At 31.3% G+C, this 26,405-nt stretch overlaps 7 protein-coding genes across 8 annotated transcripts in view; 5 read left to right on the top strand and 2 right to left on the bottom strand.

The window, feature by feature from the left end:
- LOC111689062 (transmembrane protein 18) overlaps positions 1-859 on the top strand; it is a 1,329-nt gene extending 470 nt beyond the window's left edge. Inside the window, exons 3-4 of the mRNA XM_023451566.2 lie at positions 122-270; positions 340-859. Coding sequence (XP_023307334.1) covers positions 122-270; positions 340-459 — 269 coding nt within the window. The 3' untranslated portion in view covers positions 460-859. The remainder of the gene's footprint in view (positions 1-121; positions 271-339) is intronic.
- Positions 860-2,525: 1,666 nt separating this feature from the next.
- On the top strand, positions 2,526-5,892 carry LOC111689076 (WD repeat-containing protein 89-like). The gene is made up of 5 exons (XM_023451582.2): positions 2,526-2,660; positions 2,721-2,931; positions 2,998-3,561; positions 5,117-5,335; positions 5,517-5,892. The coding sequence occupies exons 1-5, from the start codon at positions 2,654-2,656 to the stop codon at positions 5,767-5,769; spliced, it is 1,254 nt and encodes a 417-aa protein (XP_023307350.2). The 5' UTR covers positions 2,526-2,653; the 3' UTR covers positions 5,770-5,892.
- A 1,025-nt stretch (positions 5,893-6,917) lies between these two features.
- Positions 6,918-8,705, top strand: LOC111688985 (WD repeat-containing protein 89-like). Its single transcript, XM_023451492.2, has 5 exons — positions 6,918-7,071; positions 7,131-7,311; positions 7,378-7,971; positions 8,145-8,366; positions 8,425-8,705. Exons 1-5 carry the CDS (start codon positions 7,044-7,046, stop codon positions 8,654-8,656), a joined length of 1,257 nt encoding a protein of 418 aa, XP_023307260.2. The 5' UTR covers positions 6,918-7,043; the 3' UTR covers positions 8,657-8,705.
- A 1,439-nt stretch (positions 8,706-10,144) lies between these two features.
- Positions 10,145-12,537, top strand: LOC111688874 (probable nucleoporin Nup54). 2 transcript variants are annotated; one of them, XM_023451388.2, is made up of 5 exons: positions 10,145-10,343; positions 10,466-10,933; positions 11,045-11,979; positions 12,039-12,158; positions 12,216-12,537. In XM_023451388.2, exons 1-5 carry the CDS (start codon positions 10,289-10,291, stop codon positions 12,435-12,437), a joined length of 1,800 nt encoding a protein of 599 aa, XP_023307156.2. In that variant the 5' UTR covers positions 10,145-10,288; the 3' UTR covers positions 12,438-12,537. The 2 variants fall into 2 exon arrangements, with proteins under 2 accessions (XP_023307156.2, XP_023307152.2); XM_023451384.2 differs by having other exon boundaries at positions 10,146-10,343; positions 10,436-10,933.
- A 1,023-nt stretch (positions 12,538-13,560) lies between these two features.
- Positions 13,561-14,606, top strand: LOC111688663. The gene is made up of 2 exons (XM_023451166.2): positions 13,561-13,722; positions 13,791-14,606. The coding sequence occupies exons 1-2, from the start codon at positions 13,702-13,704 to the stop codon at positions 14,538-14,540; spliced, it is 771 nt and encodes a 256-aa protein (XP_023306934.2). The 5' UTR covers positions 13,561-13,701; the 3' UTR covers positions 14,541-14,606.
- Positions 13,995-16,848, bottom strand: LOC111688974 (deoxyribose-phosphate aldolase). Its single transcript, XM_023451483.2, has 3 exons — positions 16,692-16,848; positions 16,035-16,618; positions 13,995-15,072 (listed from the first exon to the last, which is right to left on the bottom strand). The coding sequence occupies exons 1-3, from the start codon at positions 16,717-16,719 to the stop codon at positions 14,722-14,724; spliced, it is 963 nt and encodes a 320-aa protein (XP_023307251.2). The 5' UTR covers positions 16,720-16,848; the 3' UTR covers positions 13,995-14,721.
- Positions 16,849-18,432: 1,584 nt separating this feature from the next.
- On the bottom strand, positions 18,433-20,744 carry LOC111688941 (putative ATPase N2B). Its single transcript, XM_023451450.2, has 5 exons — positions 20,053-20,744; positions 19,558-19,991; positions 19,248-19,419; positions 18,926-19,183; positions 18,433-18,861 (listed from the first exon to the last, which is right to left on the bottom strand). The coding sequence occupies exons 1-5, from the start codon at positions 20,464-20,466 to the stop codon at positions 18,739-18,741; spliced, it is 1,401 nt and encodes a 466-aa protein (XP_023307218.2). The 5' UTR covers positions 20,467-20,744; the 3' UTR covers positions 18,433-18,738.
- Positions 20,745-26,405: the final 5,661 nt, after the last annotated feature.

A 26,405-nucleotide genomic window follows, 5' to 3' on the forward strand; every position in this document is an offset into this window, starting at 1 on the left:
CTTAGGAAATATAAAAAATTAAAAATGTTTCTATTTTAAGATATTATACTCTATATGAAATCTACTTGATAAGTTATAGCTACATATTATATCTAATATTTTATTAAATGTTCTTTTCCAGTATCTGCTGTTTACTTTTCGGAGTCGATAAATGAATATGCAGCTTTAAATTGGCGTTCCTTTTCAAAACAACAATACTTCGATAGTAATGGACTATTTATATCTACAGTTTTCTCTATACCCATATTGCTAAATTGTATGCTGTTGATTGTAAGTTTGTTTTAAATAGTTACTATTTATTTGAACTTTAATGAACTTGTCTATACTTTATCTTTATAGGGTGCTTGGTTATATAATTCCACAAAAATGATGGCTACACTAAAGACTGCACAATTAAAAGATAAAGTTAGGAGGGAACGTTTAAAGCAAAAGGCCGAAGCTCATCTTAAAGAACAGTAAACAAATATAAATCAAACTAATAGAGTTAAATTTCCTATTATAATTTCCTTTTAAATTGTTCTCTATAAATGTACACAATTTTTGCAGTGTACACTTAAATTTTAATTTAATGTTTATAAATAATCTAAGATTATTTCTTTTCTTGTTTACTAAATTTATAAAAATATGCCTTTTTATATATGTATATAACCTCATGCGTTGGATATATGAAAGGTTTTCAAAACATTAACATTTTCATATATGTATATATGTCTATTCTTAACAGCTATTAAGGAAACTTTTTCTTTGTTTTCTAAAATGAAGCATATTTGCTTTAAAATTATTAAACATCACTATTTTTAAATATGTTGTGGGTTTAAAAATGTGATTACTAAAGACTATTTTTCATTTTTTAAATTAGCGCCATAATAAAAACAATACGAAATCGTATGTTTATTAAATACTTGTTTAAATAATTAAAAAATTAATATAATAAATATAGATAAATATAAAATCACTTAAACTTTATTTCTTGCCTGGATAAGAAGTTACGTTTGATAATAATTTTGCCCCTATAATCTATTATTTTTAAAGAGAGAATCTGATGATACTGCTTTTGATAAAAACCCAAAGGAGATATCCTGCTTTGGCTACATGATAGTCCCTATGAACCAAGAGACCCAGAAAAACGGCTTACACTTTACAGATCTATATAAGAAAGTGGTAGGTAGTATAAGAGTTTAGTGAAATAAATGCCGTTTGGCAGTAGTCTTAAAATCTTAGCATGTCAATATGTGTGTCGTGTTACATTTGCAGGACTTAAAGCTGAGAGTAAGACATGCCGTAACTATTCCAGATACCAACATAGTTACTAAATTGTTCGATACTATAAAGTTTGTCCATACCCGTTCACACGGTGCAACTATTCTTCATTCACTCTTTCATGCATCATTCAACCCCCAATTACAAACTGAATTGCATGATTGGCCATATAAAATTTCAGCTACGAATTACACAAGCTGCACGTAATTCAGTTTGAATTACCTACGAATTACGAATGAATGAGTGTTATCTCTAATTATACCCTACACCACTATAGTGGGGAAGGTATTATGCGTTTGTGCTGATGTTTGTAACATACAAAAATATTGGTCCAATACCCACCTTAAAGTATACCGATCGGTTCGGAATCATTTTTTGAGTCGATTAAGACATGTCCGTCCGTCTGTCCGGCTGGCTGGCTGTCCATGTAAACCTTGTGCGTAAGTACAGGCCGCAATTTTCAACATAATTTGATGAAATTTGGACCAAGCATGTTTTTTGGCACAGGGACCCTATTGAAAATGGTTGAAATCGGTCCATTATTTCACCTAGCCTCCATACAACCGTACCTCCCGATTTGAACTTTTTATGCCATAATTAAGTCAAATATTCTGCTATCTCTCTAAAAATTGGCACAAATAAGTTTTATATAAGTATAAATGACACTGCAGATTTTCGTAAGGATCGGCCCTTATTTGACCCTAACCTCCATACAAACCCCCCTTAAACGTCTAAAATTGACTGTAACCATTTGTATCGCAATGAAACTCAACAAAACTAACTGTTATTTAGAAATATATCCTTTTCCCAAATTTACCGAGGATCGGTGAAGATCGGTAAGAAATTTATGGTAATTATTTAACATAAAAGTTTCTTTATAAAAAATAAAAATTTTATAAAAAGTAAAAATTTTAAAAATATACTTATGGTGTAGGGTATTATATGGTCGGCCATGCCCGACTATACTTTCCTACTTGTTTTATTGAGTATTTTTTTGATATCTTGTCGTGAAATAAAAATAAATTAGAATATGTATTACTTAATTTGTTATAATAATGTTAAAAAAGTATTTTTGTATCATACTACAAAATAATTAATGCAGAAAAAAGTTAACTGTAAAAACGAATTCCGAATGTTTCGTGGAAATATGTTAATTCAAAAGCCGAATATTATAATTCAACTCTTCGAACTTGGTATTAATAATTCCCTAATTGTGAAGTATGTATGTAGCTATTTGAACACAATTGGCATCACTTGACATTTTTTGTCATCTCTAATCACACGTGCTGTTTATGTTATTGTTAAAAACTAACAACAAAATATTGACGTTTTGATAGTGTTTTGATGGTAAAAATATTTTCATCATTATAATAAATATTGACAATCTATAGTTATGAAAAGTTTGTACTAAAATATAAAACACAAAAAGCTTTTTATTACTTTAAAATTTATTATTTTAGCAACTGAAAATAATTCACAATCATCAACCGCCATAGCTCTTGATGTAGGTGATGATAATCTTGATATTGTAGAGAAAAGTGAGGATTGTGAAGATGATGATTCTTGTAGTCCGCAGGAATTGGAGAAATTATTCAAACATAAATACAAGATACATGATGAACAAAGCGTGACAAATAGCGATAATTATATATTACACTTGGCAAAGGATGAGTAATTTTTTTTTTTTTTTTTTGGAGAAAGAAAGTACCTATTTAATCCACTATGTACTTGTTGCAGCTCTCTTTTCTGTATTGTAGCTGGCCTGTCAGATGGATCAGTTTGTTTGTTTGAGGTAAATTCCGAAAAAGGACTATTTATTCAACCGCCACCATCGAATAAACCCATATCCGGCCCCCCTTTGTGCGGAATACGTTTCATGGACGAAACGCCAAATTTATTACTTATTGGTTACAGTCGTGGTTTCGTACGTCTATTAGATTTACGAACGCCCATTGAAGTTGCACGTTTTGAGAATATTACTACACATAAATCACATCCAAAGGAAATTCTATGTTTCGATCGTAATTCAAATAGCAGCTTACTGTGTATGGGAACTGAAAAGCACGGCAATAAAGTAAATTTATTATGTTATGATATACGCTCATCTAAAGAATTATTTAGATTTTGGGAATGTCACGACGACGATGTGACAGCTCTACGTTTTAATTCAGTTAATCCATATCTATTGTGTTCGGGTTCTGCTGATTGCTTAATTAATATTTATGACGTTAAAATAAAATGTGAAGAAAATACTATTTTGAACACAATTAATACTGAGGACGCAGTACAAAAGATTGACTGGTAAGTTTTCTTTACAGAATCTTCTTTGCATACATACATACATACATACATACATACATACATACGCATACGGGTAACAACCAAAAAAAATTAAAATCGACTTTTGGATTGGAAATGGTAAAATTTTTAAAACTGTTGAGGGCGCAACAACAAATTAATAATTTCCGCAACTCAGAAAATCGAAAAATGCATTATAATAGACAATATTTGTGGGTACAGTCATATTTAATAAGTTGTTATAACAACAATGGTTTTCATTTTATTTAGTTTTTTCTCTCTCCTGAAAAACTTTAAAAACGTTTTTACGCCCTTTTGCATTTCAGGTAACGATATATACACACATATGTAGGTACAACATATAGCTCATTTACTACAAGACCAGCATAAATCCGAAAATTTAGTTTTGAGCAAAACAGATCGCCAGTTTAAAAAAATAAATCCTGATATGTGAAGCAAAGCTTGGAAAGAATGAATTCTATTTGGAATTCATATTTTTAATTCGGCTTTAAATTTTTGAATGTATCATTCTTTGAATTTAAATTCTAAAGCTGAATTCCTAGGGTTTATATTCTATTGAATTAATTCCTAAGAGAATTCATTCTTTATAGGAATGAATTCAATGGAATAATCATTCATATATGTTTAATTCCTTCTATTACAAATTGAATGAAAGAAAAAAATTTAATTCAATTTTTAATATTCAGAATGCTTTTGAATTATAAAACAATCTATTTCAAATTGAATGGTTGAAAAATTTTTAAATTCAATTTGTAATAGATTGAATTCAAACAAAATTTATATCATTCAGAGGGAATTTATAAAGCAATAGGAATTGTTGAAATTAATTTTAATTCAATTTGTAACAGATTGAATGCAAACAAAATTAATTCATTCAGAAGGAATTTAACATTCTATTGGAATTAATTCATTAGAGAATTAATTCAACTACATCGAAAGCTTTAAGAATTAATTCTAATGAGTTTGAATAATTGTTAATTCTTTAAAATATAACTCAATTTCAAATAAAGAATTAGGGAATGAATTCTTTCAGAGCTTTGATGTGGAGTACGTGTTGATATATGTTTCTAATCTGAGCTTAAACTAAAATTTTACTTATCGAATAAATTTGTTGTTTAGTTTTAACATGTTCAACAAAAAATCTACTTTCGCATCGAAACAGACAATATGAAAAATATTAATATGACTCATATTTTCTAATACTCAGTTCAAAAACTCAAATTTTGGATTATGCCAGTACTGTAGTAAATAAGAGACATTTAATTTAAAACATATATATTTAAATTGCACATACATATAGGAATTACTACCGGAATGTCTACTTTTTCGCATTACTTAACGCACCATTAAATGTCTATATCCTAAGACCTCTCTGTGCGATTGGTCACTCTTTTTACAAATATAAAAAATATATACATTAAAAAAAATATATACATAAACGATTAATATTGCGTGATGTGTCAAAAGTAATATTTCAGTGGAAATTTTCACATGTACCTGTAAATTATATAAAATGCTTATATTAATGATATTTCAGGCACATAAATTCCAAAGGTGAAAATATCATATCCTGTATAACACCTACGAACTCTTTTAAATGCTACAATTTTTATGGCGACATAATAGCGGATTTTGATCGAACAAAAATTACGAAAACAATTAAACGTAAAAACGAATTTAATTGTAATTTAATAAGTTGTCACAATACGACCAACAATGATATGATTCTGATAACTGGATCCCATTTAAACGAAGGGTAAGTGTTGAAAATTAAAATTTATAAAACTTCAGATAATCAAATTTGCGGTTTTAACTGGTTAAGTTGATAATGTTCATGCGAGACTTAAACCGCAAATTAATGTAGATTTATAGTGTTTCAATATTATCTATGATATATAAATTTACTATGCTTACTTACCTTCCTTATTTTTATTTAGTTCAACTTTACGCTCTTGCCTGGTACAAAAGAATGAATTAACTCCCTATGTGAATTTTGAAGGCAATAAACAAGTTGTTCGTGATAGTATATTTGATTCCAAGACAAACATTTTAATAACTGGTGGCGAAAGTGGTACTGTAACATTATGGACTCCACAATCGTGGAATTCATCAGCAACAAGCACAAGTAGTACTTCTTCAGTAGATTTAAAAATGAAAACAAAGAACGTAAATAGATTTACTCCTTATTAGATACAAATAACTCATAAATAAATAAATAAATAAATAAATAAATATGAACGACCTTAATTTGAAATGTAAATATCTGAAATGTAAGAAACTTTGGAAAAATAAATTTACTTTTTTTCAAAACTACAAATCAGTTCTACAAATTTTGAAAATAATCTGATAGACTTATTTGATGTACTGTGTTTTATATTGTTATATATAAAAATAAAATTAAGTTCATTTATAAGTATAAGAGATAATCTTCATTCTTTGGTTAAACCGGGTTTAATAGATGTTTCGTGTTTTTCAGTTATCAGTAAAGTTACTTATTATCTTAGTTTAACTGAGTGTAATTGACCAATTAAACTCAAGTTATAAGTGAGAAAACACAATTAGCAAAAACAATAAAACAATGATTTCGGAAGAACAAAAACTTAATATTTTAAGTAAATTGCAATTTTCTGATTTGTTTTGTTTTATTTATTATTGTTTTAAATGTTTATTTAACATTTTACCAAAATTTTCCATTTTATAAAAGTATTGCAATTACAAAAAAATTATAATATTAGCGTTCTATAGTTGAAACGAAAAGTCGACTTTTCGACTTTTTGCATTTTATGAAAAGTCGACTTATCGACTTTTGGCATTTTATGAAAAGTCGACTTTTCGACTTTTTCCTACCAGAGTTAAAAATTTATAAAGTTTCCAGAAGCGTAAATTTATAATGTTGCCATTTAACATTATATTATAATAATAATAATAATCATTATTATTATTATTTATTATTATTAATAAAAAAATTTTATTTATAATTTTTCTATTTGTTGCAATTTTTTGATTTTTTCCGACCTCTTTCTATATTCGACTTTTTTCGACTTTTTCCGACTGTTTTTGACTTATCGACTTTTATTTACAAAGTCGACTTTTCGACTTTTTTCAAAGACGATAGTCAGGTTATCGACTTTTTTGGAACAAAATAGTCAACTTGGACTTTTCGACTTTTTTCGACAAAAAGTCGAATGTGACAAATGTGACAAAAGTATTTTAATATCACACACACATACACACTTGTATTATAAAATAAAAAACAAGACCAACATGAAAGTAAACTGAAATTGGCAACAATTTTGCTTAGTGTATTTTATCTCGATAGTTTAGAAAGAAAAAAAAAAACAACAGCAAAATGTCATCGCTAAACACACATGTTGCATATTTGTTATTGTTATCGAAAAGTTCGATATTATTAGATAATTTATAGTGCAAGAGTTTAATAAACAAAACTAAATAAAGCAAGAAAAATGACAAAAACAACGAATATTTTTAAAGGTAAGTAAAATATTTAAATTAGAAAACTTTTTTACATTAAGAAAACTTTAAATAAATAGAAGCCGAAGATGTGCCCTTGCCCAGCAGTGATGAGGAATCGAGTGAGGAGTCCTGTATTGAAGATGACGATACTTGTACACGTTTTGAATTGGAACAATATTTCCAACAAAAATACAGTGTACATGATGAAACGGCTGTGACATTAAAGAAGAATTACATACTAAGTTTGGATAAAAATGAGTAAGTAGTTTCATAAATTTTAAAATCATTCTTATTGATATATTGTAATTTTGCATGCTTTTCTAGCTCATTAACACGACTGGCAGCCGGCTTATCAGACGGTTCTGTACATTTATTCGATATAAGTACTGAACGTGGTCTTAGCTACTCCACGCCAGATTGTATAGCCCCCCCACCTTGCATTGATGCTAAAAATCGTTTTACCATTTGTGGCGTACGTTTTGTAGATGAGACTCCTAATTTGCTACTGGTTGGCACAACAAATGGTTTGGTTAGACTTTTTGATTTACGTACACCTGGTGAAGTGGGACGTTTCGAAAATAATCCCGCAACTGAGGCCGAAGCAGCAGCTATGCCCAAGGATATTGTGTGCTTTGACCGCAATTCCAATAGTCGGGTTTTGTGTGTGGGAACGGAACAACATCATAATAATGTTTATTTACTATTCTACGATTTAAGAGAACGTAAACAAATGGGTGGTTATTTTGATAGTCATCAAGATGATGTGACCACTTTACGTTTTCATCCACAAAATCCTGATCTTTTGTGTTCGGGTTCTACCGATGGTTTGATAAATATATTTGATTTACAAAAAAACATAGAAGATGATGCTCTCTTACAGACGCTTAATACCGAGAGTAGTGTACATAGAGTAAATTGGTAAGTGATTTTTTACCTACACCACTATATTGAGGAGGGTATTATTGTGCTGATGTTTGTAACACGTAAAAATATTAGTCCAACACCTACCTCCATGCCCGACTGTACATTCATACTAGTTTAAACATGGTAATGAATTGATTAAAAAAAGTTTCAATTTCATCAATTTACAGGCATAAAAATGTCTACGACAAAGATATAATCTCATGTATAACACATACCAATGACTTTAAAATGTACGAATGCGAAGAAGCTGATCTGGTGGCTGATTTTGATAGAGCTAAAATTACCGAATGTATAAAACGTAAAACACCAGCAAATTGTAATTTAATTGATTGTCACAATATGGCGGATGGTGGAGTTTTCTTGTTAACTGGTTCAAATATCAATAAAGGGTATGTTTGATGATCTTACGATAATAAATAAGTTAAATTTTTAATCTTATTTTTTCAGAGAAATAATGCGCTCTTTGCTGGTTCAGAATAAACAACTATTGCCAGGTGTAGATTTTCATGGCAATAAACAAATTGTGCGCGAAAGTGTATTTGATGAAAAGTCAAATATATTAATAACTGCTGGCGAAAGTGGTATAGTTACACTATGGAGTCCACAAAACTCGTCTAAGTCGAGTAACAGCAACTTGAAGGCCAAAACGAAAAAGTCAAATAAATCAACACCTTATTAACAAAATGTTTTTTGTTATTCAATAAATGTTACAAAAGTAATAAAACAAATATTTTGTGTTTAGTTTCTGAATATTTTCTGAAAAATCTGAACTTAAATATATACATACATATGTATTCTGACATGTCATTTAAAACTTCTTATAAAACCACAAATTTCATATCTTTCCTTTAAGTGAACTACGAAAAAAATTTGTTTATATTTAAAATCTAATGTTTCTAAAGTTTCCTATTTTAAATCAGCAAAAATCGGTGCATATATACATTTTATATTAATATAACTAAGACCTAATTCGGTCCACCACCAAAAATTTATTAAAGGAACATAACAACAAGAACTCCAGCTTACTACATTGATATTGTGTTGCTTATTTCGTATTCGAAAGTGCTTTCAAACTTACACACATCCTGGCTTACTTTACACAGGGTATGGTCTCAAATATACTTAAGCCATTTATTGTTTAATAAAACTAAAGCATATTTATAGGATCTAGTGTCAAATGAGGCCCTATAATTATAAAGTTTATGAGGGTCATCAAGGCTTGAGAACTTGGTTTTGCAGCTTTTTGTCGAAATACAAGTATATTAAACATAATTATGAACTTAAAGGGCATATTCAGCGGGTTCAGTTGTATGGGGGCTAGGTGAAATAATGGACCGATGTTAACCATTTTTAATAGGATTCGTCCCTGGGGCAATAAAAAATCATGTACCAAATTTCATTGAGGTATCTTCAAAACTGCGACCTGTAGTTTGATTACAAGGTTTACATGGATGGATATTATTGTGCGTTACAAACATCAGCACAAACCGATATACCCTACCCACTAAAGTGGTGTAGAGTTTAATAACATAACATTAACAAACAACCATATGTTGTAAATCGCTATTCATTGGCCATTGCTTCCTTATAAAACCCTCTTTTGATTCCACTTTTATTCAAAACTCATCTATGCCCCCTTTATGTATCTCGTATCGAAGATAAATATAATAGTTTCAGTTTTTATTTTCAAAATATTCGCATTAAAATTAACCAACAGATATTTAAATTTCTTCTGTTCGCCCTGTTTTATAACCCAGCAAAAAAAGCGTGGAAAAAGATGTATCGCCTTATGCAAAAACGATTATTAAGTTAACAATGGTTGTTAAAACCTGTTTTTATATGGAAAAAGTGTGTAGTAAACCATTGTTAACTTTAGTAATCGTTTTTGCATTAGGGTTAAAACCCCATAATTTGTATGTCTTAATTTTTAGCAAATTTTTCTCAAGGAAAATATAGAAACGGAGTTTTGGCCATGTTAGGTAATTAACGTAAATAAATATGTAATGTAACTTTGTTTTTATAATTTGTAATATCTTTGAAAAATTTAAAAAGTTAGCTGAAAGCTTAGGCGGCTTTCTGCACATTTAAAGCCGCTGACATAATGTGTATTGTGAACGGCGCCGCTGCCATTGTTTGTCAACGCAGGTTTCTATTTTTTTATACAAATTGTGTAAATTCTTCGTGTGCGCCAAATTATTTTTGTTTTCTATAGGAAATTATAAACAATGAAAATAAGTTGGTAAAAAATAAAAACGAAAAGTTAAAAATTATTTAAAAAAGTGATTAATTAACAAATAAACATATATTGAAAATGTCTTTCTTTGGAGCCAACAATTCCCTTGGTGCCACCAGTACACCGGCAAAACGTGAGTGCTTCTTTTTCTCCAACATTTGTAGTTTTTCTTCACATTATGAAATCCCTAAAAGAAGATCATCAACATTCATCACAATATTTTAGCAACTGGATTATTTTCATCATTTGGTACAGGAGCAGCCGGTACAACGTCTGCTTTTGGGGCGCCAGCTACCTCCACGACACAAACAGGTTTCGGCACGACTTCAGCATTTGGTGCAGGTGGTTTTGGTACGTCAACAACGGCAGCAACATCAGCACCCACTTTAGGAGGTTTTGGTGGATTTGGCGCAACGAATACTAGTACCACAACTGCACCTAGTTTGGGTGGTTTTGGTTCGTTTGGTACTGGTGCAGTGCAAACTTCACAGCCACCCAGTTTGTTTGGTACAGCAACGTCCGCTGCAACAGGATTTGGAGGATTTGGTGGTGGAACTGCTACATCTACGGCTCCTAGTTTTGGGGGATTTGGCACAACGGCAACAAGTGCTCCAGGAGGAGCTTTCGGTGGTTTTGGCGCCACTTCAACTACATCCACTGCACCAGCATTTGGAGGCTTTGGAGCACAATCGTCGACGGGTGGTTTTGGAGGATTTGGTACAAGTAAGTTTCTATTATTTACAGTGCATAGCTATATATAGTGCTTTTAATAGTAAAGAGTAGTACCTAATTGATCTACAATTATTTGAACCACTTATATTCTTCGAATATTAGGTTTTGGCAAAACAGCTGCCAATACTACAGTAACCCCTGGATTTGGAGGTTTCGGTGGAAATACTGGTTTCATGATGGGTCAACAACAACAACAGGCTCCGCCTATATCAGCAGATGATGCTTTTGCGCAATCAATTTTCAATGTTTCCATATATGGTGATGAACGTGATGCAATAATTGCGAAATGGAATTACTTTCAAGCCATGTGGGGTACTGGTAAATCATTTTATTCACAAAATGCCGCACCCGTTGAAATAACACCACAAAATTACTTGTGTCGCTTTAAAGCGATGGGTTACAGTAGGCTACCCGGCAAGGATAATAAAATGGGTTTAGTGGCATTAAATTTTAACAAATCACTTGCGGAAGTTAAGAATCAACAACAACAAATTATTAACACTTTGAACGCTGCTTTTGGCAATAAACCAAATCTATTAGTAAACATCGACTCAAGTAAAGAAAGTGAAGAGAAGAAATGTCAACTTGTTATATACTTGGAAGAAAAATCGCAATTATCTCCGAATGACACAAAACGTATTTTAGCCACAGATTTGGCCAACTATTTAAATCAGCCTAATGTCAAGGGGCAACTCAATAATTTGGGTATAGTAGAGATTTTGGCACTTGTGCTGCCAGACGAGGATCAGCTTAAAGAATATTTAAAAAATCCTCCTAAAGGTATAGATCCCCGTATGTGGTGTCAAGCTAAACTTGATAATCCAGATGCAGCGAAATTTATACCTGTACCTATGATTGGTTTTAATGAACTTAAGTATCGTATAAAATGTCAGGAAAATGAAACTGAAATGCATGCATTATATTTGCGTAAAGTGGAAAATGACTTATCCGAATTAAGACAACGACACACAGCGGCCACTGCAAAAATAATGGAATATAAGCGTAATTTGGCTGAATTAAGTCATAAAATTTTAAAGGTATTTACATCAGAATGTAAAGAATATGGAATTCTTATTTATTTAAAATTATTTTAAAGATAATAGTTAAACAGGAATGTACACGAAAAGTGGGATTAGCCTTAACGCCCGAAGAAGAAGCTTTGCGCACGAAATTAGAAAATATGCAGGCATTAGTTTCAGCTCCCACACAATTTAAGGTAAGTTTTTATTTGCATATTTTATATGCATACATTATAAAAAATTTTATACTTTAGGGTCGTCTTAGTGAACTACTCTCGCAAATGCGTATGCAACGTAATCAATATGCTTTAACATCCGGCAGTGAATATACACTTGACAAAGATTGTGAAGAAGAAATGAAAACCTTTTTGGGTATGCAACAAAAAGCAATGGAAGTCCTTACTGATACCGTAACAAAAGATTTAAAGGCTTTACAAATAATTATCGATGGTATGCCAGAATTGGTAAGAGGTTAAATTCTAATACAGACCTTGTTAAGTTTTTAAGTTTTTTTATACGTTTTGTGTGGTTATTATATCTAAGTATGTAATCACAAATATAACAAAAAGTTATGAAGTTTGGTGAGAGTTTCAAACAAAGAGCTTTATTAGTTCTTATGTATAGAACATTTCAACAGTTAATATACAACTACTTATAACCAGCAATTCTTTTTTGTTCTTAATAAAGGATCCAGTTCTTTGATTTCTCTATAAAGTATATGACTAAATTTAAATATTTCGTATAAGTTTCCGCTTAAAAATAAAAGAAAACTTTGCGTATAATGTAAATCAGTAATCTCAAATAGACAAGTAACTTTGAACTTGTCTTTGTTATAACTAACAACAATACTAGGAAAGAAACAGGTTCACATCCTCATCATGCAATCTCACAATATTAATGTCAATAAACTTTAGCTGCAAAAATAAGAAAAACTTAAATTCACTTTTCATTTAGTTACTTAGTTAAACGACAATTTTCTATTTGTTAAAAACATTTTACACACAATTAGTTTTGCAATAGTACGGCATAAAAATTGAACTCATTACACACATACGATTAAATATTGTATGAATATCTATTAAAAGAAAGAGAGAAAATTGCAGAAAAACGGGTTACAACATGCACCTACGTCTTAAGACACAAATATATATCAACTTATTAGCTGAAGTTGAAATTATGAATTTAATTTTCATTCATTTTTCCAACAACATTATCGTCATTGTATGTTGCAGCAAATTGCAGCAGCTACAAATGCTGCTGTTACATTAACATGATTATTATTATTATTATTATTATTATTATTATTGTCTTGTATACGCAACATACTACATTCAAATAGACTTTTTATTTTTCCTAACATTGGATGTATATGAATGTTTCATTGTTTTTTTATTTTTAATTTTTTTTTCTGAGAAATGGAAAATCTCTTTAACAAAAACCGGTCGGTTTTAAGTGTGGAACTAGTTTTTGCTTAAGTTGACTCTTTCATTTAATATTTTCTTTCTTGTACAAATTTTCGCTGCATTTGTGATGTTACTGGTTGTTTACAGAGACTTCCGAGCTTCCGTTTAAACATTACGGCACAGCACCAATTTTCTGGTATAAATGTAGCTGACGATTACATCAAGATCTACTTTAGTTTTTGCAAGCCATACAAGAGCATTACATTTAATAGTTAAATAGACAGACGTATTAATAGTGAAAAAAGAAAGTTTTAAAAGAAAAATTAAAACAAATAAAATGTTTAAAAAAGTGATAACAGTGAGTTATTAAAACTTTAAATAATCCTATTAATAAATTTATAAAAAGTGAAATATTTTATTGTTTAGATATTAATTTTTTTATTTGTGGGTATAATAAATGGATTACCTCCTGGAGTTAAGCCTATTGAGAATAAGAAGTCGCACAACGAAGGACCTTTCATACAGCCAGAAGTTATAACAATTGAACGTTTGGAAGCGCTGTTGAGAAAAGCTAGCGAAATATTCAAACCCACAAATCTTCAACGCTCTGATGCGCCAACAGCAGAGATCCAACAAGTCGCCGTACCCATACAATTTATGCAGCCTCCTGCTAATCAGCCCTTTAACTTTTATTTACCACTCTTTGATTACGATGAAAGCGATGCTCAACACACCAAACTTGATGAAAAAAGCCGTAAAATGGAACATTTTACACCACCGCCTCCGCCTAAAGAGGGCGAAAGTCAAGAAAACTTTTATGATGTTAAGCCCAAGAAAGCATTACCAAAAAAGTTTAATTCATCTGCCAAACACATCAATATCAAATGGTTGAATGCATATGAAAAGCAATTATCTTCCCCCAGCAATAAACAATCGGTTAATGTTCCCAAAGATGTATACCTTATAAACGATGAACGTAATCGTATAAATTTTGACGATACATTCTTTGCGGTAGACATGAAAGTACCCGACCGAACCAATAAATTAGATAAATCTACGTCAGAAGTCGAGAACCAAAATGATGATTACAACAGTCAAGGAGAGGAGGATTTAATAGCAGCTGCTGCTCTACAAATACCATTAATAACACAATTTACAAATTTAAGAAGATTTTAAACTAGAGTATTTAGTATTTAAAACCGAGCTTAATAAGTCAATAAATAAATAAATTAATTAAATGTACAATGTAGAGTCCAAATAATAAATCCTCTTAATGATTTCTTTACAATAGATAAATAGTTAGGTATTTTGTTAGATTTTATTTAAATGCAATTGTTACTACATATATAAAATAATTTTAATATGCTGCAGCAGCAGTTTGTATATCTTGTCCCGCCAAGCCTTTACGTACTACCTTTTCAATGTCATCTAACAGACCAGAGGCTCCAAAACGAAAGAGTGCTGGTTGCAGCCATTGCGTACCCAAAGTTTCTTTAACTAAAGTCATCCAAGATATTGCCTCGCGTACAGTACGCACACCACCGGCTGGTTTTAAACCAACTATTTGCCCAGTTTTTCGTAGAAATTCTTGAATTGCCCAGATCATAACTAAACCTACGGGTATAGTGGCATTTACCGATTCTTTGCCGGTGGAGGTTTTAATGAAATCCGCTCCAGCCATCATGCAAACCATGGATGCTCTATAGACCTGAAAGAGAGTGCAATGAGTTTTTTTAGTTTTATAGTATTTTTTGTTTTATATATCTCTAGGAGCTAGTTTTAGGTTTCTAGTTCATGAAAATTAATTTTTGGGAGATTTATTTATGACAAACTGATTTTTTTATACCCTACACCACTATAGTGGGGAGGGTATTATACGTTTGTGCTGATGTTTGTAACATACAAAATTATTGGTCCAATACCCACCTTAAAGTATACCGATCGATTTAGAATCATTTTTTGAATCGATTAATACATGTCCGTACGTCCTTCTGTCCGGCTGGCTGGCTGTCCATGTAAACCTTGTGAGCAAGGTACAGGTCGCAATTTTCAAGATAATTTGATAAAATTTGGACCAAGCATGTTTTTTGGCAAAGGGACGAAGCCTATTGAAAATGGTTGAAATCGGTCCATTATTTCACCTAGCCCCCATACAACCGTACCTCCCGATTTGAACTTTTTATGCCATAATTACGTTAAATATTCTATTATCTCTCTAAAAATTGGTACAAATAAGTAAGTATAAATAACACTGCAGATTTTCGTAAGGATTGGCCCTTATTTGACCCTAGCCCCCATACAAACCCCCCTTCAAAAAATGTCTTAAACGTCTAAAATTGACTTGTAACCATTTGTATCGCAATGAAACTCAAGAAAACTAACTGTTATTTAAAAATATATCCTTTTCCCAAATATACCGAGGATCGGCCCATATTTGACCTATATAAAGCTTCATTTAGAAATTTTGTTTTTTTTTATCAATAAATTGCTTAAATATTTTGGAATAATATTCAACATAAAAGTTTCTTTATAAAAAGTAAAAATTTTAAAAATATACTCATGGTGTAGGGAATTATATGGTCGGCCATGCCCGACTATACTTTCCTACTTGTTTTAAAATAGTCCTTATTATAAAATATTATTTTTTTTATTTATACATATTCAACTTACATTTTCCATTGAACCTAATTCACCAATAGCTAAAATAGTCTTCATACGTGCCCTCTCTCCACACGCCTTTCTCATTTCACAAACTTCATCGTACAGAGCCTGCCACTGTTCGGTCAAAGCCAATTGTCGATTAATAACAATATCAATTTCACGAGCACCCGCTTCTATTGCAAATGTTATTTCATCTAAACGTGTTTTAAGACCATATTGACCCGTAGGAAAACCAGTGGCTACAGCAGCTATAGGAATATCTTCGAAACACTTAAGTTGTTCAAATGTTTTACGTGCATCAGCTACACGTGCTGGATAAACACAAACGGCACCCGTATGAATTTGTTTGTGCAACGTCTCTTCTATGGTGTTTTCTACTAAATGTAGTGGAAAGGGATAGGCTGCTCTATGGCAAAGACGTGCAACATTGGCCTGGGTATCATCACCCGCTAATGTAGTCAAATCGGTAAGAGTTAATGCTTTTAAAGCCCAAACAACTTCATTTAAATCAGTAACTTGACCACGAGAGGAAATTTCTTTAGAGATTTCTTCCAATTGTCTTAGTGAAATGGTGATGTTAAGTAAAGTATTGTCTGTAATAAAATTTGTCATACACATGTACTATAACTTGATTGAAATCATTGTTGTTACGAAGATTTTACATACCAAAGGGCAGGATTTTATTGGTTTTCATGGCGTGTTTTGAATATAATTTTTTTATTTGATAATTTTATTTTAATGCTTAATTGTAAATGGAGAATATGTACATATAAATTTTGGTTAATAATCTTAAAAAATATTGTTTTTATTAGCATTATCAATAAATTAATAAAATCTTAAGACCCAATTGGAAATTTAAGATAATAACTAAATGTTATCTATACACGCTGATTTTTGACATATTTAATTTTTATACCCTTCACCTTCGTGAGAAGGGTATATAAGTTTGTCATTCCGTTTGTAATTTCTATAATATAATTTTCCGTCCCTATAAAGTATATATATTCTGGATCCTTATAGATAGCGGAGTCGATTAAGCCATGTCCGTCTGTCTGTCTGTTGAAATTAGTTTTTAGAGGTCCCCAGATATTGGCGAGATCCGAATCTTGAATAATTCAGTTAGACATGCTTTCGAGAAGATCGCTATTTAAAATCAGCAAAATCGGTCTATAAATAACGGAGATATGAGCAAAAATCCGAGACAACCTCTGTAAATTTCATCAAAAAAGCCACATTTTTTTCATGCTTTGTTAAAAAAGCAACAACAACACTGTGAATTGGATAAAGATGTACATGTTTGTATGTTTGCATGCTGTTCTGTTTTCACGAAGGTAAGTGGATATAACAAGGAGATAAAGCAGTAATATGCTATAAGCTATATTTGTTTGAGGGTGGTAATACAATTTGACGGTGGTATTACAGTAAAACGGTTAATATTTCTTTCTGCTACAGTTTATATTTGTTTGTGTGTATGTTATGTGTGACATGTGTGCAGAGATACAAAATAAATAAAAACTGTTTTTTAAAACATACTTGGTGAAGGGTATATAAGATTCGACACAGCCAAATATAGAAATATTACTTGTTTAATTATCTTTTTTTAATTTCTCAATATTATTTCAAGTCCTATTTTATTGCTCTATATATAAAAAGAGGGACAAAGTACAATTTTTGAAATTTTGTATGAAAATTTGTATTTTTAACATAATAATTAAAAGAAGTTATTTGAGCAAAATTTCAATTAACTAGTTTCTCCCGTCCGGAACTTATAGTACTTTCAACAGACGTACCGATATCGGTACTTTAGTGAAATATTATACCATTATTTCCATGTAAAAAACCTCAAACCTCATTTAAGCAAGAGGCACCTAAAATTTTGAAATTCTTATGAATTTATACAATTATGTTTCCTTCAGTTTCATTAGAGATCGAAAGGTCAAATTGGAAAAAATTTTAATTTAAAATATTAAAAAAAATTAATTAAAACTTTCCTATTTATGTTTTAATATAAAAACAATTCCAATTGGGTGTTTAAACGTAGATGATCTTGTCTACAAGAAAGAGACATATATATGTAGAATAAACATATGTGTTTGAAAAAAGTTAGACCAGCTGTGTACAGTTGCGGCAAAATTGGAATGACATGATTTAAAAAAACAATGATTTTATAAATTAAATATAACTTGAAAATTTAAACTCTTGTTCGAAACTCTTTCTAAAATACAATTTTAGTTTCTTCTGACGCAACTTTCTTGTATTGAACCATTTCAAATACTTATTAATTTTAAATTTTAACTTAATTTTAGTTTTATTTTTCAATATTTAAAACAAAATTCTTAATCTTGCTTTAGTATCCACTTCACTACGAAGTGCAATTTTTTTATTTTAAAATAAAATTTAAAAAAAATTGCTGTAATTATTTGTTCATTGCTGTTCATAAGATTATTAACTTTATTTTTAAAAATTATAATTGTTGCTATAAATAAAATAATGGAACATAATTGATATTAAATAATATTGTACTAAATCGAGAACATACATAAAAATAAAGTTGCAAACATTTTTGGAAACATACACTGTTTTTTTTTTAACTTATTTAATCATTATTACTTGTTTAAGTACTAGAAAGTAATTTGTGACCCATTGAAAGCTATTAATATTAATGTAAACTATTTTTGCTAAAAATTGTAGTCATCTGGCAGAGACGAAAAAATTATCTATGTTTGGCCCATTGCTCCCAATATTCTTTCTTTTGCATTTCGTATAAACGAGAAATAGTACGATCGTAAGCAAACATTTCCTCCTCGCCAGTAAAAACACTAGCTGATGTATCTTGCTGCAATTATAATAGAGATATGAAGTGAAATTTTATTTAAACTTTGACAAAATTTTCAACATACAGCACCCAATTTCAAATCATCCATTAACATGCGTTGATCATCGGCAATGTCCGTGGGTTTATCACTAAAATTAAATAATTTATCGAGTGGAGCTTCAGCCGACATTACCACACGAACGCGATTATCGTAAAGTGTATCGATTAATGTTATAAAACGCCTCATTTGTGATTTCATTTGTAGGGTCAATTGTGGAACATTGTGAATCAGCACCGTGTGAAAGAATTGTCCAATTTGTATATAATCACTGCCACCCAAAGGCTTTAAATTTTTAATATAAATTAGTTATATTATACATTTGTGTTGAAATTTTTAGAATACTTACACGATTGCAAAGTTCTTCGAAATCACTGTCTAAAACTTGACCACAGGTACGTTGAAATGTTAAATCGCGTCCAAAATGTGTAATTGTGCGAGGTCTAATGATATCGTTCTCCTGTGAACATAAAATTTTAAACATACGTTCCATTTGAGATTTAGCATCGCCTTTTGTTGTTCTAAAATGTTAAAAAAAGGGGATTTTAAATTTGGAAAGATATGTAATTTTTCATTAAAAATATGTACACAACTTAAAGATTAATTTACAAAAACACTAGAACCTGTTCACAGAGTTTAATAAAAAGATCGGTACTTACACAAAGTAATTTGTATCTCCTGACTGAGCGATGCGACGATAATCAACTCCACTATCCATTGCCGCCAAATTGGAACGATTTAACAAAACATCAATGAAGGGTAAAAAGTTACTACGTTGTAAACCATTCTTATACAACTCCGTAGGATGACGATTACTAGTGGCCACACAAACAATACCTTCGTTAAAGAGATGTGTAAATAAGCTTTTTAAGATCATTGCATCGGCAATGTCGGTGACTTGAAATTCATCAAAACAAATCAACCAAGATTCAGCAGCAATCATTTCTGCCACCGGCAATGTAGGATCGAATGGTTCTGGTTTTTCGGTATTAAAAGCACGATCTCTTGGGCCACGCTCCTGTTTGACCTGATGTATGCGGCCGTGCACCTGAGACATAAAGGAATTAAAATGGACACGTTGCTTCTTGTCGATCTGGGGTAAAAGAAAGGAATTAATTTTTAATATTAAATTTTACATTACTTTAATAACTTACATTGGTACAACAATCATAGAACAAGTCCATCAAAGTGGTTTTACCACCGCCCACACTACCATAAATATACAACCCTTTAGGAGATGATGTATTTAAAAGCTGAATTGAACTACTGCCCGTTTTCTCCTTCTTCAGTAATTTACTAAAGAAACCACCTCCACCTTGTGCCGCTGACTTTACAGGTGTTGGCTTATAATCCTTGAGGGTATTATATAACTCTTCCAATTGCTGTGCAGTATTTTTTTGTGCCTTATCGGGCATTAATTTCTTTTCTTCGACTTTCTTCTCATACACCTGCATAGGTGTAAAAAAGCGTCTCGATGCATGCTGACCATTGGCAGCCAACAATATAAATTGTTGTTGTTGTTCTAAAGCTGAACCCACAAAACGTACCACTATTTTGGAAGTGAACATTTTGACATACTACGTCACCACTAGTTTACACAACCGAAATATTTATATAACGTTAGTTATTTGTCGTCGAATTATTACAATTATTGTACATTTAATTCTTAATTTTCCAAGTTATTGTCAACTGATTTTCTTTAACATATTACATAAATACGCGGGTCTGACGATTATGTTGAATTTTCTTTCAAGAGCGAGGTAAAACTTTCGTCAACGACCATGAATTTTTGTGTGACTATTAGTGCATTGTTTTTGTTGCTTCCTGTTTGTTTTTAGTTTTTTTTTCACTAAACGCTGGCATTTAATCAATCAGCTGTGTGTGTTTTTTTTAATTTCGGTGAGAAATGTAAATAAACAAAACATGTGTCAAAGAAACAGTGATGTTAACGCTTATATTTTCATGTTTACGAGACTAATCGCTGCTTTTACTTCCAACAAAAAAGTCTAAAAACTATTTTTCTGTATAAACTAAAATTTACAATTTAACACCTATTTCGAAAAAAAGTAAACAATATGATTATCCACTTACTAAAAAATCATTTTCCCGTAATCTGCTTAAAATGTTAGAATTTTGTATCCAAAATTTTAAAAAATGTGATACACAATAAAAATTAAAGAAAAACTATATAAAATACAGCTAAAAAAATCATTGAATTCGTCGCTCGTGACGTCTCTGTATACCCTGTGACTATACAGCCACCAATGAGCGTTACAGTCATTTTCTGAGGAAGACCTTATATGGAGGGTGGGGTCAATTATAGACTGATCGCCATAAAATTTGATAAAGAGCTTGTGGCTAACAAAAATCTTGTTTATGTAGAATTGAATTCTGAAGGAAACATCATAGGGGGTAGGTTCAATTTTTGACTTATCCTTATAAAATTTAGTAGAGAAGTTCTGGATCATACGAAATTTGTTTATTTGGAATTCTTTCGCTGTTTCCGTAGTTCAAAGCCATTTTCTAAAGGGGACCTTATATGGAGGGTAGGTCAATGAAGGACCGATCCTTATAAATTTTTATAGAGATGTTTAGGCTCGCACAAAAAACACAAAAGTTGTTCTGAAGGGCACCTTACATGGAGGGTAGGGTTCTTATTCTTATAAAATTTTACGAAGAGATTTAAGTTCCTATAAAATATGTTCATGTCAAGTTTTACCGTTATTGATGTATCTTTTATAAAGTTATGAGTATTAAAGTAATTTTCTGTAATGAGTTTTATATATGGGGTAGGGTCAATTATAGGCCTATCCTTATAAAGTTTCCAAAAAACATATTTGTGTCGAATTTCACCTCTCTAGATGCTTCTTTTATCCTATTATGAGCGATAAAGTAATTTTCTGAAGTGGGCTAGGAAATCGAAATCGTGGCCCGATATTGCCCACTTTAAATATTAAACAAACTGCATCAACTAAAAGTATTTATGCAAAATTTCAGCAACACGTTAGAGTCCAAAAGCTAGATACATTTGCAACAGACAGATGGACGGACGGACATTGTCTTAGAATCTATTAAATTTGGAATTAATTTAAAATTTATCAGCTAATTTTACTAAGGGCCACCCTATTAATATAAATGTTTTTATTCTCAACAGATACAGTCGTAATTCAGGTCTGAGTAAAGGAAAACTCTCGCACCATCGCGAGAGTTAAGAACGATCAGGCTTGTGTTTGTTGCCAAGCTGGTGCGTATTACTCGCACCAATTGAGTGTATTATTCCCTATAACTGTTTCCATAACCTCGCTGAGGTTTTGGTTAAATAAGTAATACTTTTGATTAATTAATTGTTCGGGGTTCCAACTTCCTATATAAAGGTTTAGGTTGATTGGAGGGCTCCCTCAGAACTAACGTGAAATATCATGTTTTTTTAGTGTTTAATACACCGCCAACAAATTACTGAGTTAAACAAGTAAGAATGCTATATTCGGCTGTGCCGAATCTTATATACCCTTCACCATAGTGTATTTTAAACATCTGTTATAAATTTTAAATTTTTTCCCGACTACATTATTATTACATCAAAAGCTAAACAAAAAGAACAACAACAACAAGTATGAATGTATAGTCGGGCGTAGCCGACCATATGATACCCTACACCAGTCAGTATGTATGATAAAAATGGGGATTATTTAAAAAATAAAGCATTTGGTTTATTTTTTAACTTTATTTCGGAATATTTTTACTTTTTTTTTGGTAAAAAAAGAGATTTTTTTAAGAGGGCTTAAAGGGGAGTAGGGCAAAATATGGCCCTATCCTTAAAAATGTTGGTAGGGGGAATTAAGTCTTCTTCAATATTATTTATGTAGAATTTAAAAGTGTTATTAGTGTTTGTAAGTAAATTTTGACATTAAAGTCATTTTCTGAAGGGCAGTTTGTATGGGGGATAGGGTCAAATGAAGCCCGATCATTACAAAAATCGGTAGTGTCATTTAAAGTTCTATAAAACTAAGTTTTGTCGACTTTTGTTAACATCATTTAATTAATTATCATTTAAATTAATTATAAGCCAAAAGGCCATATTTGGAGGGTACGGTTATATGGGGGTTAGTCGAAATAATGGACCGATTTTAACCATTTTCAATAGGCTTCGTCCTTGGACCAAAAGAAGCGTGTGTGCCAGCCAGCCAGACGGACGGACATAGTTTAATCGACTCAGAAAATGATTCTAAGTCGATTGGTATACTTTAAGGTGGGTATAGGACGAATATTTTTGTATGTTACAAACATCAGCACAAACCCAATATACCCTCCCCACTAAAGTGGTGTAGGGTATAACAACGCTAAACGAAATAAAACACAAAATATACAAGGCATCTAAAGTTTAGATGCTAAACATAAATAACGATTCTAAACCAACAGACATATAAAGTTTAGATTCTAAACATAAATAACGAAAAACACAGAAAAATAAAAACAAAAATAACAACGCAATGACGCCAACAGCATCCAAACATACAAAAAAATACACAGCTGAATAAAACAAAATACATCTACACACACGTGTACATCTTTTTATAATATACAGTGTTGTTGTTGCTTTTAAACAAAGCATGAAAAAATATGATATATTTTGATAAAATTTTCAGAGGGTGTCTCGGATTTTTGTTATTTACCGACCGATTTTGCTGATTATTGAAGATTCGGATCTCCTCGATATCTAGGGTCCTCTAAAAACTGATTTCAACAGATAGACAGACGGACATGGCTTAATCGACTCCGTTATCTATAAGGATCCAGAATATATATACTTTATAGGGTCGGAAAATTATATTATAGAAATTACAAACGGAATGACAAACTTATATATACCCTTCTCACGAAGGTGAATGGTATAAAAAGTTCTCAACAGATAAATTAAATTATTACGTAAATACGATATGGTTATTTAAATAAGCGACTCATGTTCATGATAAATATTTTGATGCATGAACGAATTCCTCAAAGATTTCTTGGAGTCAACTTTATTTGTTTATGTGGTATGTTGTTCTTTTTTTAGTGTGTTAGAAAAGGAGTGTTTGGCACTTATCAGATGTGTCAGGTGTGGTATATATTAGGGAGGATTTATTGGATAAAAGCTTTTTTAATAGTTCGTATTATTTAAACTTTTGTTTCAAACGTAAAAAAATTTAACTAATTTAAAATCATTAATGTATGTACTTTGTACGTATATAAAAGGTAATCATAATTTTATATATACATAATAAAGCAACATTCCCCTAATGATGAATTGTAAAACCGGGATTTTAGAACTAAATTTGAATGCTAAGATATCAATCAACTTCAAGTATAAAAGTCGCGATATGCAAATTAAATACTAAAATATTTTAAAACATTGAGTCCATAAATCCTTACATTTTGAATAGGTTTTATTTTAAAACGTAGCAAAGCTATAATCAGATTTACTTGCTTTTGGAATGGAATTCTGCTATAGAACCAACAAAAATATTGTAAATTTTCGATCCATGTAAGACCCTAACCTAAGACCAGACCTAAGATAGGACCATAATTGAGCTCACACCTGTTATAGAAAATCGCATAATTGTAAAAAATTTGTTAAAAATCTATATATTAATAGAAATTCGACAAAAATTATGACTTCGGTCGCAATTTCTGAGTCGATTAATACTTAATCTGGCTGCAGTCCTATGCAGTCTGGTGTGCAAGTCCTATTTTTCAAGCCAAAGTGCTTAGATGCGAAAAAGCTCTACACGAGCAGTGCCTTCGTGCTAAGGCAACAAAACCTTTTGGTCGCTCGTAAAAAGTGCAAAGGATAATTCCGACGCTTTAAACATCACCGACCCGGTTGATAAAGCTAACCTTTTAGCTGAGTTATTTGCAAGTAATTCTTGCTTGCCGGAAATTGATCAAACACTGCCGAGCTTGAAAGGTTTTCAGTAACTATGATCTCATCATAAATAAGTTCCTAGATGGCATTCCGATATTGGTCTTGAAGCATCCTATACTATGCCGGTAAATTTCCTACATGCTGCAAAATTGCTAATGTTACGCCAATTTCTAGTAGGGCAGAATCTAGTAACCCTGATAATTATCGCCAATTGTAATTTGTTGTGCACTTTCCAAAGTTATGGTAAGTATGGTTAATTTCCATCCTGTCTAATATCTAGACTCTAATATCTAGAGACCAACAATTTACTTAACAACCCCAGCAAGACTTTTGTAGAGGTCGCTATCTAGATATTTTCAAGGCGTTTGATAGAGTGTGTCATGGTGTACTTGTATCATAAATCGTTACATTTGGCGTCGGTAATAACTTTCTAGCCTTTTTCTTATCTTCATATGTCAAACTTCCAGCTTTATCTACTCTTTTGCTGATGACAAAAATTCGATTCAAGCTCTCTAGAGATTGGGGCGATGAGGCGCAATATGAATGAATCGCTCAATCACGACTGGTTATAAATATCTGAATGGAGTCGTGTTAACAAGGTCTTAACAACCGCCAGCACGGCTTTTATAGAGGTCGCCATCAAGATATTTTCAAAGCATTTGATAGAGTGTGTCATGGTGCACTTGTATCATAACTTGTTGCATTTGGCGTCGGTAATAACTTTCTACCCTTTTTCTTGTCTTCATAATTGATTTTCTATGACAAACTTCCAACTTTATCTACTCTTTTGCTGATGACAAAAATTCGATTCAAGCCTTCTAGAGATTGGGGCGATGAGGCGCAATATGAATGAATCACTCAATCACGACTGGTTATAAATCTTTTTTAAATCTTTTTTTTTAACACATAAGCGCATGGCAGATAAAGTTCATTTTTATTTATGGATAGTATAAATAATAAGGAATCTGGGTATATTTGGTTTTGGACAGTACGATGTCCTATTGACTAAACACATTTTCAAGTTTCAAAACAAGTATTCAAGGGTCTCGGTTTTTTTTTGAAACGGAGTAAGACATGCTTCACTCTATCTGATATTTTTACTATTTACGGGAACTTATCTATTGTTTCACTGTAGCACCGATTCAACGTAGGGTGTATGTTCTATCGATAGTACTTATAATGGACTCGTTCTCGATAACCGTATATTTTTACGTAGCACAGGATTCTCAACAAGGACACAGCTATTTGTGGAACAAACTACCTCGAGAAGTATTTCCCGTCACTCAGTTTTGTCAAATGTCAAAAAATTTCATTGTTATTTCAGAAAATTAAACTTAAACTTTCTTAATTTAATACAGTTAAATTCTTTTTATTATATATTTCCTTTTAATTTTCAAATTATTATACTTAAAAGACTAAGCAATTAATATAAATGATTTCACAAAAAAATCGATTGTTAAATCATATTATTTTAAATAGGCTTTGATTGATCATCTTCGTAGCTATGTACGTACATATATGGTATGAAATTTTGAAGTGTGTCATTAATCATTCATTCACCCATTGTTTTCTTGTTCACAAAAGTATCTCATAAAACTAAAT

Source organism: Lucilia cuprina, chromosome 6 (assembly GCF_022045245.1).
Source record: "Lucilia cuprina isolate Lc7/37 chromosome 6, ASM2204524v1, whole genome shotgun sequence".
NCBI classification, from domain to species: Eukaryota; Metazoa; Arthropoda; class Insecta; order Diptera; family Calliphoridae; genus Lucilia; species Lucilia cuprina.

Coding starts and splice junctions, on each gene's coding strand:
- LOC111688874 (XM_023451384.2), top strand. CDS start 10,289: ATGTCTTTCTTTGGAGCCAACAATTCCCTTGGTGCCACCAGTACACCG. Junction 10,344..10,435: donor CACCAGTACACCGGCAAAAC/GTGAGTGCTTCT, acceptor ACAATATTTTAG/CAACTGGATTATTTTCATCA. Junction 10,934..11,044: donor TTTTGGAGGATTTGGTACAA/GTAAGTTTCTAT, acceptor TTCGAATATTAG/GTTTTGGCAAAACAGCTGCC.
- LOC111689076 (XM_023451582.2), top strand. Junction 2,932..2,997: donor TTACACTTGGCAAAGGATGA/GTAATTTTTTTT, acceptor TACTTGTTGCAG/CTCTCTTTTCTGTATTGTAG. Junction 3,562..5,116: donor GCAGTACAAAAGATTGACTG/GTAAGTTTTCTT, acceptor ATGATATTTCAG/GCACATAAATTCCAAAGGTG.
- LOC111688941 (XM_023451450.2), bottom strand. CDS start 20,466: ATGTTCACTTCCAAAATAGTGGTACGTTTTGTGGGTTCAGCTTTAGAA. Junction 19,420..19,557: donor GGAGATACAAATTACTTTGT/GTAAGTACCGAT, acceptor TTAACATTTTAG/AACAACAAAAGGCGATGCTA. Junction 19,184..19,247: donor TCGAAGAACTTTGCAATCGT/GTAAGTATTCTA, acceptor AAAAATTTAAAG/CCTTTGGGTGGCAGTGATTA.
- LOC111688974 (XM_023451483.2), bottom strand. CDS start 16,719: ATGAAAACCAATAAAATCCTGCCCTTTG. Junction 16,619..16,691: donor CAATAAAATCCTGCCCTTTG/GTATGTAAAATC, acceptor ATTTTATTACAG/ACAATACTTTACTTAACATC. Junction 15,073..16,034: donor AATTAGGTTCAATGGAAAAT/GTAAGTTGAATA, acceptor ACTCTCTTTCAG/GTCTATAGAGCATCCATGGT.
- LOC111688663 (XM_023451166.2), top strand. CDS start 13,702: ATGTTTAAAAAAGTGATAACA. Junction 13,723..13,790: donor TGTTTAAAAAAGTGATAACA/GTGAGTTATTAA, acceptor TTTATTGTTTAG/ATATTAATTTTTTTATTTGT.
- LOC111688985 (XM_023451492.2), top strand. CDS start 7,044: ATGACAAAAACAACGAATATTTTTAAAG. Junction 7,312..7,377: donor CTAAGTTTGGATAAAAATGA/GTAAGTAGTTTC, acceptor ATGCTTTTCTAG/CTCATTAACACGACTGGCAG. Junction 7,972..8,144: donor AGTGTACATAGAGTAAATTG/GTAAGTGATTTT, acceptor ATCAATTTACAG/GCATAAAAATGTCTACGACA.